This window comes from Salvia splendens, chromosome 3, assembly GCF_004379255.2.
Source record: "Salvia splendens isolate huo1 chromosome 3, SspV2, whole genome shotgun sequence".
In the NCBI taxonomy this organism is placed as follows: Eukaryota; Viridiplantae; Streptophyta; class Magnoliopsida; order Lamiales; family Lamiaceae; genus Salvia; species Salvia splendens.
The window spans coordinates 12,518,283-12,542,783 of NC_056034.1; the positions used below are offsets into that span (position 1 = coordinate 12,518,283).

General features: G+C 40.3%; 5 protein-coding genes across 7 annotated transcripts; 1 reads left to right on the forward strand and 4 right to left on the reverse strand.

The window, feature by feature from the left end:
* Positions 1 to 1,523: 1,523 nt before the first annotated feature.
* Positions 1,524 to 2,129, reverse strand: LOC121796587 (tubulin alpha chain-like). The gene is made up of 3 exons (XM_042195407.1): positions 2,124 to 2,129; positions 1,901 to 2,019; positions 1,524 to 1,794 (listed from the first exon to the last, which is right to left on the reverse strand). Exons 1-3 carry the CDS (start codon positions 2,127 to 2,129, stop codon positions 1,524 to 1,526), a joined length of 396 nt encoding a protein of 131 aa, XP_042051341.1.
* Positions 2,130 to 4,243: 2,114 nt separating this feature from the next.
* LOC121796588 (heat shock 70 kDa protein-like) lies at positions 4,244 to 4,762 on the forward strand. Its single transcript, XM_042195408.1, has one exon. The coding sequence runs from the start codon at positions 4,244 to 4,246 to the stop codon at positions 4,760 to 4,762; it is 519 nt and encodes a 172-aa protein (XP_042051342.1).
* Positions 4,763 to 12,305: 7,543 nt separating this feature from the next.
* LOC121797177 (aromatic aminotransferase ISS1) lies at positions 12,306 to 16,133 on the reverse strand. Its single transcript, XM_042195918.1, has 9 exons — positions 16,016 to 16,133; positions 15,779 to 15,826; positions 14,971 to 15,099; positions 14,704 to 14,763; positions 14,097 to 14,253; positions 13,621 to 13,727; positions 13,437 to 13,495; positions 12,994 to 13,102; positions 12,306 to 12,886 (listed from the first exon to the last, which is right to left on the reverse strand). The coding sequence occupies exons 1-9, from the start codon at positions 16,076 to 16,078 to the stop codon at positions 12,434 to 12,436; spliced, it is 1,185 nt and encodes a 394-aa protein (XP_042051852.1). The 5' UTR covers positions 16,079 to 16,133; the 3' UTR covers positions 12,306 to 12,433.
* Positions 16,134 to 20,388: 4,255 nt separating this feature from the next.
* On the reverse strand, positions 20,389 to 21,882 carry LOC121795006 (protein CDI-like). 3 transcript variants are annotated; one of them, XM_042193427.1, is made up of 3 exons: positions 21,694 to 21,882; positions 21,553 to 21,587; positions 20,389 to 21,477 (listed from the first exon to the last, which is right to left on the reverse strand). In XM_042193427.1, exon 3 carries the CDS (start codon positions 21,440 to 21,442, stop codon positions 20,648 to 20,650), a length of 795 nt encoding a protein of 264 aa, XP_042049361.1. In that variant the 5' UTR covers positions 21,443 to 21,477; positions 21,553 to 21,587; positions 21,694 to 21,882; the 3' UTR covers positions 20,389 to 20,647. The 3 variants fall into 3 exon arrangements, with proteins under 3 accessions (XP_042049361.1, XP_042049359.1, XP_042049360.1); XM_042193425.1 differs by having other exon boundaries at positions 21,549 to 21,587; positions 21,694 to 21,881; XM_042193426.1 differs by lacking the exon at positions 21,694 to 21,882 and having other exon boundaries at positions 21,553 to 21,686.
* A 950-nt stretch (positions 21,883 to 22,832) lies between these two features.
* LOC121795007 (auxin-responsive protein IAA17-like) lies at positions 22,833 to 24,136 on the reverse strand. Its single transcript, XM_042193428.1, has 5 exons — positions 23,857 to 24,136; positions 23,578 to 23,759; positions 23,369 to 23,480; positions 23,201 to 23,262; positions 22,833 to 23,088 (listed from the first exon to the last, which is right to left on the reverse strand). The coding sequence occupies exons 1-5, from the start codon at positions 24,018 to 24,020 to the stop codon at positions 23,051 to 23,053; spliced, it is 558 nt and encodes a 185-aa protein (XP_042049362.1). The 5' UTR covers positions 24,021 to 24,136; the 3' UTR covers positions 22,833 to 23,050.
* Positions 24,137 to 24,501: the final 365 nt, after the last annotated feature.

The window sequence follows — 24,501 nt, forward strand, 5'->3', positions numbered from 1 at the left end:
TTTTGTATTGAATAAGACGTATCAACGGGCTGCATTATTTATTCCAATAAGTGAATTTTCTAATTTAATCGTTTTGCCAGAATTCAGGGGTCCATGGAATATTAAAATCGGATATCAATTCTGCAATAGACATTTTAGTGCATTATTTTACTAAAACGTTGCATTATGACCTAGAAAAAAAAATTGGGAACAAACAAAATAATTCATCAGAACACAACTGATACAAAGTTGACTTGTTTAAATAAAAATCAAACGTTGCATAATGACAGATATAAAGTTCGAATAACAATAACAAAAACATGACCTAGTGCAAGACACAAGATGTTGCTATATGTACGTATTATACCCTAGCCCCTAATCTTATTAAACCCTGGGGGGAAACAAGAAACGTGTGCCAAGCATCGTATCACGGTACATCTTATTCGTATGCATTGCAGTTCACATAATTTGCATTATACAGTCAATAATATGCATTACTCGCTACAATTTGGTGCATTATTCGAATTGTTTTACAATTTGTAATTAATGTGTACGTACTATACCCTAGCCCCTAATCTTATTAAACCCTCGGGGGAAACAAGAACCGTGTGCCAAACAACGAAACACGGTAAATCTTATTCGTATGCATTGCAGTTCACATAATTTGCATTATACAGTCAATAATATGCATTATTCGCTACAATTTGGTGCATTATTCGAATTGTTTTACAATTTGTAATTAATGTGTACGTACTATACCCTAGCCCCTAATCTTATTAAACCCTTGGGGGAAACAAGAACCGTGTGCCAAACAACGAAACACGGTAAATCTTATTCGTATGCATTGCAGTTCACATAATTTGCATTATACAGTTAATAATATGCATTACTCGCTACAATTTGGTGCATTATTCGAATTGTTTTACAATTTGTAATTAATGTGTACGTACTATACCCTAGCCCCTAATCTTATTAAACCCTTGGGGGAAACAAGAACCGTGTGCCAAACAACGAAACACGGTAAATTTTATTCGTATGCATTGCAGTTCAGATTTTGATCATTATATAGTACTAACCGATATTTAAGCCCTAGAGGGACAAGGCATATTATGTATACGTATACATTGCAAATAACATATTATGCATTATACTGTCAATTTAATCCATTACGCATTTTCATTTGGTGCATTATTTGTACCAACTATAAATAGTATACTATGTAAATTGGAAGCTTACGTGATTTATTTATAGGTCAAATACAAGCTATTCTTAAACATTGTAATTATGTGTACGTACTATACCCTAGCCTCTAGACTTAATAAACCCTTAGGGGTCAAAACAAACGTGTGCCAAACATCAATACTACGACCCAATACTTATACCCTATGCATTGCCGCTCACGTATTATGCATTATATAGTAAAAAAATCCATTATACTTCATCATTTTGTGCATTACACGTATCGTTTTAAATTACTGCCCTAGACAAGCCGAGAGCTAAACCCTGAAGGAATGTTTCATAATCGCGGTCGGTCATTATTTACACTACATTTCCTCGTACTCCCTTTCAAGGGCAGCAAGATCCTCACGTGCTTCTGAGAATTCACCTTCCTCCATACCTTCACCTACATACCAGTGCACAAATGCTCGCTTGGAATACATAAGATCGAATCTGTGGTTGATTTGGGAGAAAACTTCAGCTACAGCTGTGTTGTTGCTGAGCATGCACACTGCGCGCTTCAGCTGTGCAAGATCACCCCCTGGCACCACTGTCGGTGCCTGGTAATTGATGCCGCATTTGAAACCAGTTGGGCACCTGCAAACATCGAGTGTTGTTTTTTGACCCATTTTAGCAAAAATCACCCATCACCCTAAGTGCAACACAAATCATAATCATTTGGAAATTTAATCTATGAAATTACCAGTCAACAAATTGAATTGTCCTCTTTGTTTTGAACGATTCTAACAACGCCGGCGTAACAAGATAGAAAAACCTAGGATCGAGCAGCCGCGAGAGACGAAAATTGCAACAACCCAAATACTATGTTTCGAATTGCAAAGATGGAAAACTGCAAAAAAAGCGTCTGGAACGCGTGAACAAGATGAAAAAAACGGAAGATCTTCATGGGAGGATTTCATGGAAACTTCCATAACCACCAAGATATTATTTCCCTATGGATTTCAGCGACAGCGACACGTCGATGCGTTTGTGGATTTCAGCGACAGCGACACGTCACCGCCGATTTTGCTCTTCTTCATGTTTCCGCCGGCGAAGAGCGAGTTCAGGAATTCGGCGAGTTTGCCGCCGGAGGAAATCGACTGCTTCACCTTCTTCAAATTTGCTCTTCTTGAAACCTTGCTGCAAATTTGCGAATTAAAAAAACCTAAAAGCCTAAGTAAAATCCCTTCCTTCTTCAACGTGAGATGTGAATAAAGAACGTGAATATCTTCAAGGAGAGAATCATGGAATTTCCGTAACTGCAACATAATAATATACCAAATCTGCCCTTTTTAGATATTTAATTGATTAAAATTTAATGTGATCTGCGAATTTTTTCATCCATCGGATTGATGTAATTGACGGTATAGATTAAGAAGGAAAAAGGAGGAAATATAGAAAAAGGAAATGAATACATCCCTATAAATTATACTAGTAGTAAGTTATTGTAAATAAAAAATTTAATATTTATGTATAAAAATAAATAAGTTCATAGTATTATTTTCAAAAAGTAATCCGGCAAAATAATTTTATACACAAAGATATATGAATAAACATAAATTAAAAACATATATTTAGTAAATACTCCTAGTATATAATCAAATAGTAGTAAACTTTTAATATAATTAATCACATATTCTTAATATACATATATACGTATTAAACACGAATTATTAGTTTATATAGATAAAATATTTCGTGTTTAACATATGAAAATAACTTATGTTCATATTACTACCAAGAAGTCCTTGTTGTGTAGTGGTAGAATTGTTGGTAAGTTCACCGGGAGGTCTTGAGTTCGACCTCTATCAAGGCCAAAATTTTAGAATAAAACTTTGAAAAGCATTTGAACCGGTTTCCGGTTCCCGGCCAGACCGGTCATGCCGGCCGGTTTCGGCGGTTCATGGCGGTTGAACATGTCACTGGTTCTATAGTGCGACCACCTACCGGTTCGCGGTTGAACCGGTCGAACCGGCCGGTCCGGTCCGGTTTTTAAAACATTGGATATAAGAGAGCCAACTCTATGCAACTTACGCATTGCTCTATATATATATTTCAATTGTTTAAGCATGAGTAGGGCATCCACACCAAACTTATTGCTTTTAAGTTCCTTGCCGTAAACATAACGTTTTCCGGCAAGCATCTCAAGTATTTTTGTTCCGTCATGGCAGGGACGATCGAATGGCCAACGATAGGGATTGATTTGGGGACGACTAATTCATGTGTGGCAGTGTGGCAGCACAATCGCGTTGAGATTATAGTGAATGATCAGGGCGGACGCACCACGCCGTCACAGGTTGCTTTCACTGACTCTCAACATCTCATAGATGGGCTGCAAAGCTCACATGTGTGCGCCACCTCCCGCCTCGCATGAGGCCCTATGCCGCAACGTTCAGATGATGAAATTTGATAATTTTTATTTCAATTTTCGTATATGTTGATAAGCAGATTTTTTATATAAACTGCAAAAAAAAATCTCAATATAGTGTATGTAAAATATCAACAAAAAAGTGCTGATATTTTCGTGTACTTGTGTTGAAATACTCATGTCATTGTTTTGATATTTGTAATAAACTACTATGTTGATATAAAAAAACCCACGAAAATTATCATATGATAACATAATGACAATATTACCCTTTTTGTTTATATTTTGTGTATGATTTAGTCTTAGTTCATATGATAACATAATGACAATATTACCCTTTTTGTTGATATTTTGTCTATGATTTAGTCTTAGTTTTGAATTATGATGCTATAAGCACTATAAGAGGACCCTATGTGTGTAATAGGAAGAATAGGTTTCTTTAGCAAAGTTAAATCAGCAGCAACGGCTGATGAAGCGAGCTATGGTTTGGAGCAAGAAGCTACCATTCCGATCCAACCACACTTTTAATTTATTTTCTTGGTTTAACGAGTCGTTTCTTCTACGCTCTAAACCATGCTATTTTCTTATCTCTCTATTCCAACTAATTAAAGTATTTCTTGCATAAATACAAAGAGGTTGATTGGTTGAAAATTCAGCGACCCAACGGTTCAGAGTGACATGCGCTTTTGGCCATTCAAGGTCATTCCTAGCGATGACGACAAGCCTATGATCCTGGTAACGTACAAAGGCAAGGAGAAGCTGCTTTCAGCCGAGGAGATCGCCTCAATGGTGCTAACTAAGATGAAGGATGTTGCTAAGGCATATCTTAGAAAAACAGTGAAGAATGTTGTCGTGACGGTGCCTGCTTATTTCAATGACTCTCAACGCCTGGCCACCAAGGATGCTGGAACCATTGCCGGCTTTGACATTGTGAGGATCATCAATGAGCCTACTGCTGCAGCCATTGCATACAGTCTAGATAAAGTAGTTTCTAGCTCCGTGGCAAAGAATGTACTCATTTTCGACTTTGGTGGTGACACGCTGGATGTGTTTGTGGCCACGATTGAGGCGGGTGTCATTGAAGTGAAGGCTATTGCCGGCGATACTCATCTTGGAGGCCAGGACATGGACAACATAATGGTGGATTACTTCATTCAAGAGTTCAGAAGGACGAAGAGTAAGGATATTAGCAAGTGACAAATACGGATTTTGCATGTTTTTAAGGACTAGATTTGACTTATTTTAAATGTCAATCATGCAAATTATGTTCTTAAATTGCATATTTTATACATTTGGTATTTTTTACGTGTGTTGATAAATGATAGAAAAAGATAGAAAAATGTGAAAAAAGGCCAAATTGCAGAAGCGTCAGTTCAAGCCGATTTTTCCAGCAAATGTAAAGTCCAATTAGTTCTTAATTCATATCATTCTCTTTGTCTTCAAAATAGCTTCGCGTGGATATCTCGCACGTCTCAATCGGAGTTCTGTGGAGAAAGTTATGACTATTCTATGAACGTTGCGCAGTGTAGTCAAAACTGGCGAGAATTTAGGCGGAAATTCACTGAAGAAAAAAAATTATTATATTATGTAGTCAAATCTCTCCCATTTCTTAAAGGTCACGAAAATTATAAAAAATAAACCTTTTTCCCACCGATAAATACCTCTTAACCTAATTCATCATTCTTCACCTCAGAGCCTCCAATCCTTCTCCCTCTCTACACCTTCTTCCATCCCACATTCCACACTTATATTTCCTCCATCTTCCATTGGAGCGGAGCTCTACAGATGCATGCAAGAGAATACTGAAGATTGAAGATTCAACCTTGGATTTTATCTATTTTTTTCATGTATCGTACTTTAATTGGTGTATTTACTTGTCTATGAGTAGAACATCTTTTGTGGATTTTTTGGTGAAGATATTCAATTGATTTTCCTTGTTAGCTCTTGCAGTTATTTGATTTATCCTTGTGCTTTCTATATTCAATTGATTAGCTACCTCTTGAATACATGTTAGAGTTGATTAGAGTATTCGGAAGACGAAATAATTGACTTGGAAAAGGGATAATTCACACTTTAATTCAATAGAACTCGGGAGAGTTGAGGTTTCACGTAAGGTCATTGGTCTTAATGATCTTTTGGGAGTTAGATGTTAGAGATTTTAATGGGACTTTGATCGTAATAACTAATCTACTGATTTCTCACCTCGGGAGGGGGTTTAATCTAATAGAGTGACCGACTTAATAACTCTAGAGACCGTTATTCAAAGAAGTCGATTGGATAATAGCTCATGACTGTGTTTTTGGATCCTAATATTCTACATCCATTCACCTGCTTTGTAATATATGGTTTTATGCTTTATTTTTTATTTGTTTATTTATTTCTGTCTAGTTTATAAATCTAAACTAAAAATCCATGTCTCTAGATAGTATGTGATGCTTAGTATATGGTAGTCAGTTGAAATCTTATTCCCTGTGTTCGATATCTCGGTACTGACCTTTAGCTATACTAGATCTACTATGTATGCTTGCAAATATTTTTAGTGCTAATAATTAGTGCATCAGTGAACATCCACGAGCAATTAGGAAATTGAGGAGTGCTTGTGAAAGAGCCAAGATAACCCTTTCCTCTGCTTCGGAAACCTTAATAGCGATTGAGTCATTGTTCGAGGGGATAGATCTGTTTCGAATATTAGACGTCTTAGATTCGAGGGCCTTAACATGGACTTGTTCAACAAGTGCATAAAGCAGGTTGAGAAATGCTTGAATGATGCAAAGATGAAGAAGAGCAGTGTGGATGAAGTGGTGCTGGTGGGCGGGTCGAGTAGAATCCCCAAGGTGCAGGAGATGTTGCAGGAGTTTTTCTGTGGGAAAGAGCTGTGCAAGAGCATTAATCCAGATGAAGTTGTGGCATATGGCGCCGCAGTGCTAGCTGCCAACTTGAGCGATGAAGGCAATGAGAAGGTGCAAAATCTCATTCTTTCCGACGAACTGCTGCTGCGCGCGGCGTTTGTGCACATCAGCGACGGGATCTTGAATTGGGGGGAGCCTCCTACCTAGGGTTCCTAAGGGTGTCCACTATAAGGCGGACACCCCAATAGCCTCGCCCTGTTTTTGTCCATAGCCCCAATTTTTTTGTCCATGGCCCCAAAATTTTGTTTCCGCCACTATGGTGGACACTTCCAATAGCCCCCAAATTTTATAATCAATTTTCATTATAAAATATTTTTAGTTTCAATCAAGTATATTTAAAATCAGTGCAATGTAAATAATTAGAAAACGAGGTAATTGAGGTCGAATATTCGTTATATTGCAAAAGGGTAAAAATATACAACGAATATTTAAAATAAAATACAACTAAAAACTCCGCCACCGTCTACTCGGTGTCGGAGTCGGCTTCCTCGTCTTCTTCTTTTTCTTCTTCTTCTTCTTCTTCTTCTTCTTCTTCTTCTTCTCCTCCTCCTCCCTCGCTGCTGCCGGCCGCGGTTTCCCCAGGAGCGTCATCAGCCAACCCTAGTCTACGCGCATACCGAGTGATGAGCTTCTTGTAGATGTTCCTGACGTACGGGTCATCGGTGGCTACATATTTACTGCATACGTCCTGCAGTTGGAGCATCAACTGCACAACTATGTTATCCCTCAAGACCTCGTGGGGACCTTGCACCATGTGCTGTGGGATTGGGGCGGGCTGGGGGATGCGAGATCCAGACGCGGCCGACGGCTGACGGGAGGCACTTCTAGCCCCTCTGGCGCTGCGGATAGGGGCCTGTTGTCCCGGGGGCCGTCCTCGCCTAGTGTGTGTAGCGGCTGATTCTTCGACTTGCTCGTCGTGCTGCTCGAACGAGTGCGAGCCGCTTCCGCTGCTGTAGTCCCCGGCATGGTTGTGCCTTGTACACTTCGGACCAGGAACTGTATTGACCTCTTGCGCGCATATGGCCTTGAATTTCGGACAATCCGCGAGGATTTGATACTCCTCCCACATTGTGAACTTCGGCTAGCCATCCGTGTGGTATTGACCCATCGACATGGCCATCACGTATGTCCAGCTTCGGCCACTCTCAGTGTGGAGAAGGTTGTTCTGGTATATGTACGCGAACCGCTTGGTAGCCAGCAGAATCCTACCCCATTTTTTGCGGATTTGTTCTGGGTCGCGCTTATCGACGCTGGCAGGTTTGAACTCGTCGTATGCCATCATGACGCACCTCCAAAAGCTCCCCTCAGTCTGATCGGTGGCCAGTATGGGGTCCGATGTGATTGCATCCCACGCCCTCGCCACGGCAATTGACTCCGCTTTGGTGTAGAGCTTGCCCCAGTTGGAGCCAGAGCCACGGCTACCGCCGACGCCACTGCCCTCGCCACCGCCACTGCCGAAGCCGCTGCCCGAGCCACGGCTGCCGCCCACACCTCCGCCGTCGCCGCCAGAGCCTCGGGTCGGAACAGGTGCAGTGCGTCTTGATCTGCTTCGGTGAAAGGCGATTGGCTGGATTGGAAAGGGGACTCCGGACGCGGCTGGTTAAGCGCGTCGAGGTTGGGTCCGTAATCTCCAAATGCAGAGCGACTCAGATTGCGCTGAAAAGGTGGGGGCGTTGGAGAAGACCTCCACGACTGAGATGGAGGAAGGTTTGGACTCGATGCCCACGGCGGGGGAGATTGACTCCAAATCCACGGCTGGGACAGACCCCCGTCATATCCCGACGACTGAGAAGGATAGCCGCCATATCCCGATGGGTGTGAAGGATTGCCGGCGTAGCCCGATTCCTGCGAGTCGGGTGATTCGTCATCTCTTCCGTGCATTTTTTAAGAGTGAAATTGTAGATAGTGAATGGAGGGATTGTGTGAAAATGGTAAAAAATAGGTGGTGGAGAGTGGTATTTATAGAGGTAATTAAAAAAAATTAAAAATTCGACCGAGGACCACCAGCGCGTCGATCGCCGCCCACTATTGCCGGCGCGCCTATAGACGCGGCGAAAGGACGCCAGACGCGTCCTCGCCCTCGTTTCGCCTATCCGTCGTCCGCCGCCTACCGCCCCCATTTCCTCGTCCGCCTGGGGACGGACATCTCCTTCACTTTAAACCGCCCCGGGACCGCCCCCGCCGGGGCTATAGGCTTGGCGGTCCCATAGTGGATGCTCTAATTTGAGTAAATGAATGGTGAAAGAAGAAGGGGGCAGCGACGTGGGAGTATGAAAAGATTGGGCCTCCCCAATTGATTCCCTATTTTAGGCCTTTCATTTAGAAGAAATTAAATTGATGATTGGGCTGCAATTGAGTTAAAAGTAGAAGGAAGAATGGGTGGGAACTTTTAAATGGATGGGCCTGAAAATGTTAAAAAAGAAATAGGGTAATTCTTCCTTTTTGGGCCTGCTGCGGAAATTAAATTCGCGGACCCTCATTAAATTTTTACCCGTCCAATTAATTGATGGTCCGCTAATTAATCCCATGATGATAAATAAAAAAATTCCCGGACTTTAAGTTAGTGCTCGAATAATCAGGGATAAAGGATAGTACAGTAATTAATTCTGAAATAATGGATAGACCTCGGACTTATTTTAATGCTTTATATAGGAAGTAATGCTATGTCGTTAAACGAACAATTGGCAGACCTCCACATAAAATTAAATCGCATGATTTAATTAAAGCTCAAAGATTGTTCTAGGAAAAAAAAGAGGGGAATAAGATTACAACACACTTAAGAATGCATTCATGTTAAGTAATTTGGCTTCTTAAACCTAATTAAGTATTATTTTCTTCTTCCTAATTATGGAATGGGCTACCAATTAAAATACAAGTATGACTAAAAATTTGATTTAATTTATAGGCTCTCCTAATGTTTTGCCAATTAAATAATGAATAGCCCACTATTTAATTTCGTGACAATGAATTTAAATTACCGGGACTTAACTAATGCTCGAATAATTTTGCAAATCCCCAAATAAATTTAAATCACACGATTTAATTAACGCTCAAGGACTACTTATGAATTAAGGAAAAAGGAATAAAATGATCATGCATTTAGGATGCATTCATGTTAAGTTCATTTGGCTTCTTAAAGCCTAATTTAAGTATACTTCATTTTCTAAAGGGACGTCGTCGCATGTCAAGTAAGACCAAGTCGAGGAACTTTCAATTAAGGAATTAAGCTCCGAGGTGGGCATTCTTTTCAAAACGTGATTTTAGTATGAAAATGTGAATCTTTTCTAAACATGTTTGTCATGCCATGTTTGTTTTTACGATTACCTATCTGTTTGGCTATGCCAATCATGTTAAATCGAATTCGGGTCCCAGTAGGGCCACAAACCCTACTCGGACTAGTGTACACATATGGGGACCGTGTGCTAGCTTTCGAGTTGGCCGGTCCAGTGACCGTCGTGGAATGTGGCTACATTCCCGGTTCACATACGTTCAGCTATGGTATCTATGTTTATGTGATTGCGCAATCAATTTTATGAAATGAAAGGGATTTAATGACTCGGGCCCTTTTTAAATAAAAACCCTGTGTTCACTCAGCTGTGGCTGACAAATTAAATGGAACTTATTTTGGCACTATGCTCACTGAGTATATCAAGTACTCAGCCCTGCATGTTTCTTTTCTAACGTGCAGGTTGAACGTGACCGAGGAGGCGAAGGTGTTGGGAAATGACTATTAATAAGTAGTTAAGTAACCCAAAGTAGTATGTCTTCATACGTACTATTTTGTCTTGGACTCTTCCGCTGCAATAGAACTATATTCTAGGAATTTATGAATTTAGTCTTGATACCCTGATTTCACTTTGACCATGTGCTCATTTTCCTTCGAAACTATGATCTCGAATTGATTATTTCTCTTATGTTTATTTCATGATTGGTGAGATTATTTTAGTCACGAAATAGCTACGCTCACTAGTACTAGGGAGTTGTGGTCGTGACAGTAATATATGGATGCGATCTCTTCATAATCCAGGTTACCCATAGACACCCAAGCGCCCGGTGGGTCCCAACAGAAGGTTGGCGAGAAGGCTCGTTCTGCAGCTGTAGAAATTGACGAAGTGGGAACCCCCTGTACGTGGGTGGCGGTCCGTAGTCGAAGGGTTGATAGTGCTCGGGCAGTTGATAACGAGTTTGGTGGAGGTGGTACGGCCGGCGTCTATCCGGCTGATATGGAGGTGGCGGTGGGTACCTATCCGACTGGTGGTGTTGTGGCCGCCGGTACGTAGGCTGGGTGTAACGCCGATGCTGTTTGTCCCAATCAGCGCCGCCGCGATCAGGAAGACCATAAGGTGGTTCTGGATCAGGCCGTTGTGGCAGTCAAAGATTCCCCAGTCGCCGGTCATTCGCGTCCATACGCGACTCCAATTTGTCCAAGGCGGTCTAAAGATAGTCCAACTTCACCATCCAAGAGGTCTGTTGATGCTGCCAATCCCGGAGCTGTGTACGGTTGTGATCAAATTGGCGATGATGATAGTTGGAGTAGTTGGATGACATGATGGTGGTCTGACCTCGACGCGGCGCGCGAGAATTCTTCCCGTCGGGCATTGCAGAAGTAGAATTCGAGATGGTGGGAGGGTGAGATCAAGATGAAAGCACCAGTTGTTACGGACGTTCTCCGTAACAAGGCCGGTTAACTAACTTCACGAAGTGATAAGGTGATCAAACCTTCGACAAGCTCGAAGGAAAGGTCACGATTTGCTGTTTCACGAGCGTTTTCCGATCAGTAGCAAAGAGAGAGCGACAATATTCTTGTTGCACCCATTAGGTTAAGGGAAAATAATATATTCATTGATTGATAAAATGATAACCATCTATCCTATTTATAATACTAGAATACTAATACCCTAACTTATTGAATAAAATATCGTATCATATCCCTAAAAAAAATTAGTTGTAATAGGTATTAAAACTATCATTAACAAAATTTTCAAGTGTGTATGAAAGAAAGAGAGAGAGTTAACAAGTAAATACCAGAATTTATCATTCCCTTGAGGCCACATGAGGGTGGCGAAATTTTTTAGACTTAGAAAATTTCCTTCATCTTCAATTCCAAAATACTCTGAATGAGGTATGTTTGTCATATCCAAAACCTGCAAGTTGAGAAGTGTATTTCCTTTTCGTCTCATCGGGAAGAGAAAACACCTCATCCAACGCACTAAACCAAGGACTCCTGCAGATGTTGTTCAGGTCGCGTCTTTTTTGTGCGGAGACAGATTCTGCACCAAGATATATTTCATGAAATATAAATTTAATAACTAAACACAATTGAACTAAATTCGAATTATTTGTCACCGATTCGGCTGACTACACTAGAACTCAACTATATATATTTATTTTGTGGTCCATTTTCCGAAGTTAATTAAACATATGTGATATCAGATATGTCCATTGTTTGATTTCAATGGGCCAATTTTGAATGTTTAAAAGTACACAATATTCCAATAATAGACCTAAAATATCTTTCTCAACTTGAGATTGATATCTTATCTTGCTTAAATATTTACTTCCATTCCGCAATTGGCTAGTTTACTTACAAAAGAGTGACTAGTTTTTGTATCATATTATTGGTTACTTATTTTATTTAATTTCTTAATTATCCAATTGGCTGCTACCATTGACTAGGGTTCGGCTTCCCAACTACTACTACTACTACTAATAATAATAATAATAATAATAATAATAATAATAATAATAATAATAATAATAATAATAATAATAATAATAATCGAGCAACATATTTGCTAGGCATCAATAATCAATCATATGCAAAGAAAAAGTAAGATATGGAAATTTGGCCATTTATAACATTTTATTCTTTTCCATCTGCAGTTTTTCCTCAGAATTCACAAATTATTTGTTTCTGTCACAATTGATGGCTAAATTGCCACAAGAATTCAAGTGAAAATCAAGGCACCATGCCTTCATCTACCAGCTGTTGCAGCCCTTTCTTGAGCCTCTTTGACGCCTCCTCGCATTGCTCCTCAACCAGCCCCCCGAACGAGATCCTCACGTATCCCGGGCACCCGCTGGAGCTACCGGGTATCAGCGCCACCCCATGCTTCTTTGCCAGCCAACTAATGACCGCAAAGTCGTCCTGGTACTTGTCCGGGAGCTTCGCCCACAAGTAGATCGCACCTTCTCCTCCTTTAACAGAATCTTTCCCCAGCGGGGACAGCGCGTCTATAAGAACCTCCCTGTTTGCAACGAGCTTCTGAACTTGATCCGTCACCCATTTCGGCCCCAACTTCAGTGAGTGAAGCGCGAGCTGTTGGGATATTATGGAAGCACAGATGGGAATGTTGTCTTGGACCTTGAGGAGTTGCTCGGCTAAGCCTTTGACTTCCGAAGGGTAAGCGATCTGCAAGGGCACGGTTGATCATTTCATATCAGTAAGGTTAATCGAAAGTTCCGACTACTCGAAAGATGATAATTTGATAGATTTTCGCCACATGAAATCGAGCTTACGTATCCAACTCTCCATCCCATCATTCCATAGGCTTTGGAGAAGGAAAATATGTTGACTATGTGATCATCCTCAATGCACACATGCTTTCGACCATCGTACATGAAGTACCTACAAAGCAATGAAAGTATCAATTGTGTCGAACTTCCCCTATCTGGAACGGAAACATTGCAAAAAACCAGGCAAGATTCGGCCGCACAAACAAGGGAGTTGGAAAAGTTGTTTTGAACTAGGCATCAAGAAACTTTACGATTATTCTGTTAAAATCCATCTACAATATCTATAAAGGCAATCTCTAGATTGGATGCTAATGTAAATCTGCTATAAGAAAGTACCTAAGATACATTTTTTCATCGGTCAATTGGTTTAAAATCCGTCAAGTGGTAAAGTAGCAATCAATCGAATCGTATCAATATTGTAAGTTCAATGAGAAAATTTTACTTACTCATAAGTGTTGTCAACCACAAGCCAGCATCCAGCTTTTTTGCAAATATCTGAAATCCTCTGATCAAATAGCAAATGCAGAGAAATAAAGTGTCAAGGCAAACATTGTTGCAAGAAATGTTTATGAAAATTTTGCAGTGGTTAGGTAAGAGATGGAACAGAAAACGAGTCAAGACAAGACAAACCTGAAGAAGAGGCGCAGGGATGTAGGTTCCCGACGGATTACCAGGATTTACAACAGTAACAAGCTTTGGAGTCGGTTTTCTTTGCTGCAGTGTAGTTTCCAACCAGTCTGGAAACAGAGTGCATTTCAGTACTTATAAAAGCAACGTAATGGAAATCGAACAGCATACAACACAATCAAGATGCGCAGCAGTTGCATCCCTTATTTACAATATCTCATCAGAGGCAGATAAACAGACTGAACAACAAGAAGCAAATATGGAGGATGGATGAATCAAATAGACACCAATCATAAGATTTGGGGGAAACAAGAAGGTAGTGATAAAGTTCAAATGTGGCTTCTTACATTTATTCAGACTCGGAAGTCTTGCTACCAGTTAGCTAGCTAGCATACATGAGAGTGCAAACCATGTGTAATTGTATCATACAAGCAAAATCGTGAATAAGACGAGCATTTTTATCGATAGATTCGACTGACCTGCATCTGGATAAAGCGTATTGGGATCACCAGGGCCCACCAGAATGTCAGTCACTCCAGTCATCTGGAACGACATGTATGAATTGAAGTAGTATGGGGCGAACATGACAACGCTATCTTGTGCATCACATAGTGTAAGAACAATATTGACGAAAGCCTGCAAAAATTTTGGTGAGGATGTTAGTAAGATTATGCAACATGAATATGATGATGGAAGTAAACTAGCAGTGGCTAAATGTTGTGTTGTTACATATGACATAAAAGTATTGGAAACAAACTTCAAATCAGCAATGTAACACGAGTTCGGCAGAGCGGAAAATCTATCTGCATGCAAATCAAGACTCACAGAGAGAATTTTAAATCTCGATAGATGAGCTAATAAGAAATCTCCAAGAAAACACATCAGTAAATGAGGTCAAAATCGATCTGGTTAAATTTTTCTACCCTTAAGGAGATCCACAAAAAAATACCATTACAGAAAAGAAATGGCTAAGAAGCTTGTTCATGTGCCATGTACATTCCAGTTACACTAGTTATAAGCCTCTGACATGCCAAAACTCTTTTCTATACTGTTCGAGAAAGAATATATCACGAGAGAACCACTCACCTGATTTGCCCCGGCAGTCACCATCACTGAGGATTTCTTCAACTTGTTCTCATTGGATAGCTGCAACAAATAATTAGCTTTAGAATAAAAATGATAGATTTAACCAGCTTGTTGTGTAAGAAGGATCAAGCACACAAACAATGAACAATGACATAAATGTGTTTAGGCATATTAAGAAAATCCTCAATAACGAATAGTGATGCATTGCAAAAAAAAAAAGCGCTGGGGAAAAAGAAGAAATTTTCTTATGTGACCAACAAAAATGACCTTATTCATTAAGGCCTCTCTGAGCTCAGGGAGGCCTTCATCGGCACCATAGCGACTAACCGAAGGCTCCCATACTAGTTCTTGCACTTTCTCTAGTGCCTCCTTCGGTGGTAGCCAGTACACTACCCCCTGCAAATACCACCATCATAAAATGATAAGATTGCTAAAATATTCAAAGATGCACACATTAAAGTTCACTAACTAGAAGACAAGTGCTTACTTTAAGCTTCCAAACCAAGTTATAAGATAAAAAATCAATAACAATGTTGAAAAGTAAACCAGCATAAAGAAAGGGCATCTAAAATCAGTTCCCAGTTTATGTCGATAAAAAGATCTCAATGTCAGCACCATAGACCTCCTTTTCATATTTCATCATAATTTAACATAAAATTGCTACAAGCCAAGTGAATTAATCACAATAAACTATAGTTAGATGCAGTAGTTATATAGAAAGGCCATATTCAAGAATACAAATCTCAAGATGCAGAGGCTTTTGTCTGCCAATATGATCAAGAACTTTTAGAAACCATAAACTAATCCCAATCAACACCATTGATTAAACAAATCTCAGCTCAAGCAATGTTCCAAAAAGAACAACCTAAACTCACTTTGAAATAGCTTTCATCAATTACAGAAATGTCAAGTTTCCCAAGAATTGGACAGCACAAATTTCATAGTTCAACAAAACAAAATCATTAAACCCTCCACACATCTCAATTTGTCAACCTCGATAACTCAGAAAACATGTTGAAAAAATAGAACCTCACAAAAAAGTTGCAAAATTTAACATTGGGAAAAGTAAAGAAACCTGAGCTAGAGAAACGCAACCTTTCACACCTCGGATCAGCTTCTGCATCTGAAAGTATGAAAAACATTAGTTTTTTACGCAATCTGAAGTAAAGAAACCACCTTTTCACAATTAAAGCTACTCATTTATCAAAAAATTAAGAAAACAGCTACAGATTTTAGAGTACCATAAACATGCCTATAAAATTAATTAAGAAAATTAAAGGGATTCCACTCTGTATAGATAAAAATCCAATACCTCAACCATAACAGGGGTTTCAGTAAGCAAAGCCCTCTTTGCAAGCATCCCATAAGAACCCATCTCTCTCTCTCCCCCTCCCTCTCTCTCTCTCTATCTATCTCTATATTATAGGCACCCACAAAATGCAAGCAAATGTAAGTGAGAGATAAAATAATAATAATTAATTTTTTTTACATAATTCACTTAACACAATTGAGATAAAATAATTATTTCACCGTATGAAGATCATGGAATCTTTGGCGTTTTCTCACCACCTACCCTTACAAGATTAAATTTTTTTGTCGATCTCAGTCAAAAAGATTGCATAAAAAAGGTATAAAGCCAAAGTATACGTATATTAGTTAGCTTATCAATATATAACACCACACCTACCGTTACTACTTGACTTTTTTGCGTGGAAGAGATAAGATCAATAAATATCCTTAAAAGGTCGAGCAAAAGACTCTGTTTCAATGGCTAGTTGCTTTTTAATTTATTCAATCTACTAAGATAACGTATGTGAAAAAAATAATCATAAAGATGAGTAAAGGCATATACCAAAATTGAATTAATTAATACTCCTATTAGATAAATTAATTAATTGCTGTTGTTCTATTGATCAAGAAAAATAAAAGGTGACATGGAGGTAGCATTTAAAGTGTAGATATTTAATATATTCAATGTCTAAATATAGTTGGTCGGCTACAAATAGTTTATATATTTTTGAGTTATATTCAAATATTGTGGGGCTTTCCTCCTATTTTCTTTATGCTTATTAAATTTGCCAAGGACTTAGGAGATGGCAGATATGTATGAAGGCGATGTTGCACTTTTTGATCACAAACTATTCTTGCAAGCATAGAAGTTAACTAATGTAATTTTTTAAAATGGAGTAAGAGACTAAAAGAGATTTAATACTTCAATGATAATTTATTATTCAAAATCACGGAAATTAATATTCAGAAATGATTTTTTGTAGCAATATAAGAGAAAATCAGTTAGCTAAATTATCTCTTCCCACAGATTGAAGTTGTTAGAATCTTAGAGAATTATATTTCATCAAAATACACAAACTTAATTTTCCATACAACTAGAGCATTATGTTAGTGTCAACATTTAAATTGTGCAAAAATAAATTAAAATATACAATTAAATCATCTCGGAGGATGTTTCAGAAATTTATGTACCAACGTTACGAAGATTGAAATTAGTGTAAAAGTTTTAAAAATAATGTCCAAACCAATTGCTACATGAAATTTGATTTTGTAGAAACTAATTCAAAATTATCATTTGAATTAGAGCATCCACACTGGTGCGGAATTCCCGGCGAAATTCCCTGCACAATTTCCAAAAACACCTCCTGCCACGTCATAAGGAATTCCCACTGCACAGTGGCAGAATTCCCTGCGGAATTCCCGAAGGAATCCCCACAATTAAAAAAATTTACAAATTCAAAAATTAAACAATTTCCGGAAGTAAGAAATTTACGGAATTAAATAGTCGACACATATAGGGAAAAATATTCCATTAATAAAAAAAAGTACATTTCACCAAATTAAAAAAATACATTTCAATAATGCTTCACCCCCACATCAACGACGACCCCTCCGCTGCCATACTTCTTCAATAATATCGTTCTAGAGTCGAACATGGGCTTGTTTTTGGCGCATATCGGCGAATGTACGGACTCGATCGACATCGTCGTGGGGTATCCCCATGTGGACATTGCCAATGGCCATGCCGTGGCTTGGACCCGCAGCATCAGCGTCCTCGTTGGTCCACTCAGTAAGTGTTGGACCTTCATCTTCGACAATCATGTTGTGCATGATAATACATGCGTACATGATGTCGGCGATGCTGTCAACATACCACAGCCGTACGCGACCCTTCACTGCCGCCCATCAACCCTGTAGCACTCCGAATGCCCGCTCCACATCCTTGTGCGCTGCCTCCTGACGTTGCGCAAAGTATATCTTCTTTTCATCTACTGGGCACTTGATCGTCTTCACAAAGACGGGCCACATCGGGTATATCCCATCCGCCAAATAATAGCCCATGTTGTGCTGGTTGCCGTTGGCGACGAAGTTGACGGCCGGACCGACGCCCATGCCCTGGTCGTTGAAAAGGGGCGACGAATGGAGGATGTTGATGTCGTTGTTCGAACCGGCTACTCCAAAATAGGCATAACAAATCCACAGCCGGTAGTCAGCTACCGCTTCAAGGATCATCGTGGGATTCTTGGCCTTGAAACCAGTAGTGTACATCCCTTTCCAGGCAGCGGGGCAGTTCTTCCATTCCCAGTGCATACAATCTATGATGCCTAATATCCCCGGAAACCCTTGCTGATTCTCGTGCATATCCTGGAGAGCCTGACAATCTTCGGGGGTAGGCTTCCGAAGATACCTATCCCCGAATATCTCTCTAACGCCCTGACATAAATACTTCAGGCAGTCCCGCGCAGTCGTCTCGTCGATGTGGATGTACTCGTCTAACATGTCGGCCGAACCTCCGTATGCCAACTGCCTAATTGCGGTAGTGCACTTCTGAATTGGCGTGTGGCCGGGTTTACCAGCTGCATCATCCCTCACCCTAAAATACCCGTATCGACGCTCCAAAGTGCCCACGATATGCATAAAGAGCGCCCGATGCATCCTAAACCGTCGCCGGAATAGGTTCTCCCCAAATCGTGGCTCCGGCGCAAAGTAATCCTCGTACAACCTCCTGTGGGCAGCGAGGTGATCCCAGGAGACTATAGTGCGACGATGGATGGGTCGAGGTACAGCCGGCGCCGCGACCGCTTGTTCCTCCCTCTCAGCGGCCTCCCGCACACGTGCGTGTATCATCCGCATCATGTGTTCATAATGCCCACCACCACCACCACCACTACCACTACCACTACCGGCCATTACGAATATATAAAAGAAATTTAGAGAGAGAGAAACTTGTTAATACAAGTGGTGCCAATGAAATGAAGTTCAACGGGATGTATATATAGGAACTGAAAAAAAAACATTTAATGCATTAAACGGGAATTCCGCGGGCGTCAACGCAATGGCGGACGCCGGCGTGAATTCCTCGCCGAATTCCGCCGATGGCCGCGGAACTGCGAATTGCGTATCCGTGGAAGGGACGCGCAATGGCGGACGTCCGCCACGGAATTCCCGCACGCCGGTGGGAATTCCGCGTGGACGTCCGCCATTGCGGATGCTCTTAGACCAACCAGTCAACGACTATTCAAATGATTCCATCAATTAATAAGCATTTCTACAACTCTACTCTATGGTTTAAGAGCATCCGCAATGGGCGGACGATATGCCGCCCGATGCCTCGGGCGCGCCATCGTCCGCCCACTGTGGGTGCGCGGACGATGCCCGATGCATCGTCTGCGCCCTATAGATCGTCCGCGGACGATACGCGGACGATAGGGCATCGTCCGCCCACTGTGGGCGACGCGGACGATGGCGCAGACGATGCAACGCGTTTTTATTTTTTTGTTTTTTTTAATTCCAAAATATTTATTTATATAAATACCCCCTACCCCACCTTCATTTGTAACATTTCCATTCACTTTTCCACACTCAAATTACACTATAAAATGGATTCCAGTGAATACCCAAGTCCGAATAGTTCGATGTTTGGGGGTGGTGCACGTTGGCCAGATACAGACCCTGACGAATATCAGCCGTTCGACTCCAACGCGCAGTACGATCCCGAATTCAGTACGGATTCGTACGGTCTGTCTGACATGGAGTCGTCTCCAACTCGCCGAGCGCGTACAAGCGCCTAGGGAGCAGCTCCGCAAGCACTGAGATCAAGTGAAGAAGCAAGTCAACCTGTTCTCGGCGGAGTACGAGGAGTGTTCGAGGGAGCAGGGAAGCGGCGAGAGCTTGAGAGATGTGCGCGATAGAGCGCTGTTGTCGTACCAGTCAATGTACGACGACTTTAAGCATTTCAACATCTGGGCGCTCTTGAAGGACAAACAGAAGTTTCAGGGCGGGATTCTGTCATCGGCTGTGCCAAAGAGGACGAGGACCATCGAAGCCGGTGCTACACAAGCAGCGAAAGCGGCGCATATCCGGTGGACCTCAACCGGACGATGTACGAGGAAGAGGAGAGTTCCGGCACACCGGTGTCTTCCCGCAAGGCGCGGCCGCCCCCATCGCCGATCCCGACCCCGACCCCGGCGGCACTTGTCTACGCGGAGTTGGCAGCGTCCGCCAACCGGAGGACGTTGTTGGACACGCACAACGCCCTCATGCAATGTCAGGACCCGGCCAAAGCCGAATACCTCCAGGGGATGATCGATGAGTTGCGCCGCAAATTGAGACTTTTATAGAGTAGTCAACTTTTTTTTCATTTCTAACTCCTGTAAAACTTTTTTTTAATCAATGTAGGATTTACCGTTTTTAATTAATCGTGATATTTTTTAATTATTTTACATTGACATATTTAAAAACATTTAAATTAATTAAACAAAACAATAACCATAAAAAAAAAATACAATCCTCGCACAACCAAACAACATTCAATTCTCTACACCTACAATCACATGTATAAACCAAGAAACACATAACTCCAATCCTCCCAAATCGAATGCCAACGATCCGAATCCCCCTCCTCCACGAAGCTACATTGTCGAAAGACCTACACCTAATCCTTCTCCTTCTCCACCTCCTCATCCTTCCTCATCTCCTCCAACTCCTTCAACCAGAGCTCACCAAACTCACAATCCTTCCACTGCTCAAACCACGGCCCCCCAAGCGTGTAATGTATTGCCTTCGGATAGGTGCTCGGATCACCCTCCACAGCCCTATTGTGCCCCACAAGGAAGTTCCACACAAAAGGAACCTCACCAATCTCACCATCTTCAAGCCATTGGAACCTATGCAGGTACGCTCCCGTCTCCTTGTTCACAACCTCGGGCGTTAGCACGCGATTCTTCGGGTGGCCGCAGTTGTAGACCACCATCGAAGACCAGTTCTTCCTCGGATAAACAGTCTGCACGGCCCCATCCATCTTCGTGGTCTCTTTAGGGGCGTAATCGTGCTGAACGCACATTATCGCGTATTTCTCATCGATCAATCGGAACAATTCGCTGATATCGGCTAGGTATAGGAAATCGCAATCCACGAAAACCGCCCAGCCATCGAAATTGGCGAGGAATGGAGTGAGGAAACGGGAGAATGAGAACTCCGTGCTCTCTAATTTCCCCCTTTCACGCCAATAAACCCCCCTTTCGCGCAATTCGGACTGCTTGATCGGGTGGATTTCGAGCGGGATCGAAGATCTTTTCAATAGAGAGTAGCGGCAGACTTCGTAGGCGAGATCCTCGCGCGGATCGTAGCCGATGAAGATCTTGAATGGCTTGCCGCTGGCATTGCCGTTGCTCGATTTTGGATCTGCGACGCCGTTTTGGTGGTGCGGCTCTGCTACGGAATTGGGCATAATTTCTCGGCTGAGAACTTCCAGTGGAATAAAACCTAGAAAATGAATTCGAAGGAAATGAGAAGAATTGTGGAATTCTTCGTAGAGAGATTGCTGTTTGTCTTACCTGCCTAGGAGAGCAGATCTGAGATGGGCAAAAATGGAGCTGTGTAGTCGAAGAAAAGTGTCAAGATTGGATTTTTTTGGATGCAGTTTTTCTAGTTTCAATTTTGGTTGCAGATTGTGAGCACATAGATGAAATATATACTCACCGCAGATGCGTCGGTGGCCGAAAGCGATTGAGCGAATCTAGTCGATTTTCGGCATTTGTTTACAAGTAATCCCTCCGTCCCATAGTAGACAGCATAGTTCAAGAACGACACAGGATTTAGGAGATATTGTTTTGAGTATTAGATTGAGAGAAAATAGTATATTTATATTAATGTGAGAGAATTTTTTCTAAAAAAAATGAAATGTAATATCTTTAGTGAGACAAATTAAAAAGAAAAATATGACATCTATTATGGGACGGAAGAGTATTTTTTAGTGATTTATGAGTTCATATATTTTTTACCCTTAAATTTAAATTATGATTAAGCCATAAATTTGCTAGTGATCCATTAAAATATAAAAGCATCGGGTTAATTTATTTTTAGAATTGTTCACTTGAAATTATGGCCCATATATGTGGGCTGTGGACCAGCTTAATGGCCCATGAAATGTGGGCTGTATGCCCAACATAAGTTAAGAGGAGAGATGGGTCAACCTCATGATCAAACTAATTCACCTAAAAAAGGGTACAACTAATTTTTTTTTCCACTTTGGTGTTCCATTATAAAAATTTTCAGATTTTTCCATTCAATTTTAATTTTTCGTAATTTAGTTTAATTATGTAACTATTAATATAATTATCTTTATTCAATAGGGATTATTTAATATTTAATTTCGAAATTAATTATTAGAATTATTATTAATTCCATATAAATATGTATATAATTTTTGAAGTTTCACTTTAGGAAAAGAATACTGCTAAAATGAAATTTTCATAAATAATTAAGTTAAGCATAAAACATTTGCTAAAATGCAGCCAAGAGCTGTTGAAAACTAGATTAAATTTCAGTACATTACTTTAGAAGAGAATGCCCATCAACCTACTGGAGTATATAATTAAGCTCAACAAACAATGTCGTTTAATTACAAAGCCAGAAATTATGGATAGATCTGAATATCAGAAATATTAGGTAAAAAACAATCATTCAATTGATCAATAGGTCATAACTAGCACATTATGTATAGCTATTTTCATAATGTAAAACATTGAGAACCAACAATATTTCAGTGGAGACATAATATATAGTACATTTATGATCAACGATTGCGATATTTTTTGAAAAAAACATGAGATTCAACATTTGCTAATAAACTACTATAACATATATTATTGGAATAAGTGCTGTATATTTCAAAGTTCCAAAGTGAAATTAAATCACCAAAATATATAATAAGCAAGTACATAAAAAAGTTTGTTACATATAACTAAATTCCTAAGATCTAGAATAAGTAAGAAACGCCTCTATATGCACAAGAAACTTTAAACCAAGAGATCCATTGCCGCCGAATCCTTCTTCATCAATTCATGCTTAACCCATTTGAAGATGTTTTAGGAGCTGTAAAAAAGAAGAAAAAATTAATTACATAAATTCCAAATTATAAAATATACTAAAGCATGCATATCTTGTGCTAAAACTGAATGTATTTAATCAAGGATGATTCTCTTACATAATCCAATAGCCTCTGAACTCTTCATCAATCTCACTCTCTTACATGTCTCAACAAACATACTGCACAAAACCAATAAAAGTATATTAATAAAATTTATAAATAAACAATTTAGTATCAGTAAAATCTAGATCTTAATTTGATTTCATATCAAAATTGAGAACTTACTTCCAAGGAACATCTCCAACCAACATCCAATCTCCATCTCTATCCTCATAAGTAGGCACATATTCTATCCCATTTGTGGAATCTATGATCTTCCTCTCATTCATTACATTACCTAAAATCACCAAAATACATATTTTCAACATTAAAAAAAATATTTATAAAAAAACCAAAAAAAAACAAAATAAATGACTCATTTGATATAAACTTACAAATGGTTAAGCATGTAAACATCTCCTCCAAAGCAGCCAAGAGTTGTTTATAACTAGAATACATTTCAAGATCAACTTTTCTCAAATATGGAGCTCCATCAACAGCCACTTTCACATATTTGCAGCTCTTCATCATATTTTTTCGGTAAGATCTCACCGGCGGCCACCCCACGACTTGCGCCCTACAAATCAACAACATAATTCACATTTTTAATCGGGAAAACAAATTTATTTAGTTTATAAACCTCACACCAGTAGTCTGTAACAGCAATTACTCACTTTGTTGGAGGCGGTGTCGAGACGCTTACTTCGTCGTGATCGCAGCTTGCACCGAGTTTCAAATCCACCATATCGTTAAACCCGCGCTTGGAGCCGGGCTTGGGCGGTGCGCCGCCGGGTAAGCCCAGCGTAAGGTCGGTTTTAAGGCAGCCGGAGAATTCCATTTCCGAAAAAAATGCTTCGGATTTCGGTTGAAAAATCAAAGCAACGAATGCAGGAGGAGAAGATTTGACTATTTTGGATTGAACTTTTTTGCGTGTGATATTTTGTTTTTGGTTTTTGCTTGATATAAAGAGGAGGAAACAAGACATCAGCGTGTGGGTAAACGATGGACCAGTGGCTGATCGACGCGTGTCCGATGATGAGCGATTATGATTTCCAAGTCGATTTGTTGTGATGGTAAGCGTGTGGGTGTGCGTGTTTTGTGATATTGAGTGCCTTTCCGACATGTGGGCCCACCGGGGTACGATTTTGTCTTTTTTATATGAGTAAAATGCAGGGGCTTCTTTCTTCTGTAGCATTGGTGTAGCTGGTCCAGCTAAAACTTATAAATGCATTGGATGTTTATTTAGGGCATCCGCGGTGGTGCGGATGACCCTGCCTATATTTCCGCGGACATCCCAAAAACACCTTATTCCACGTCAT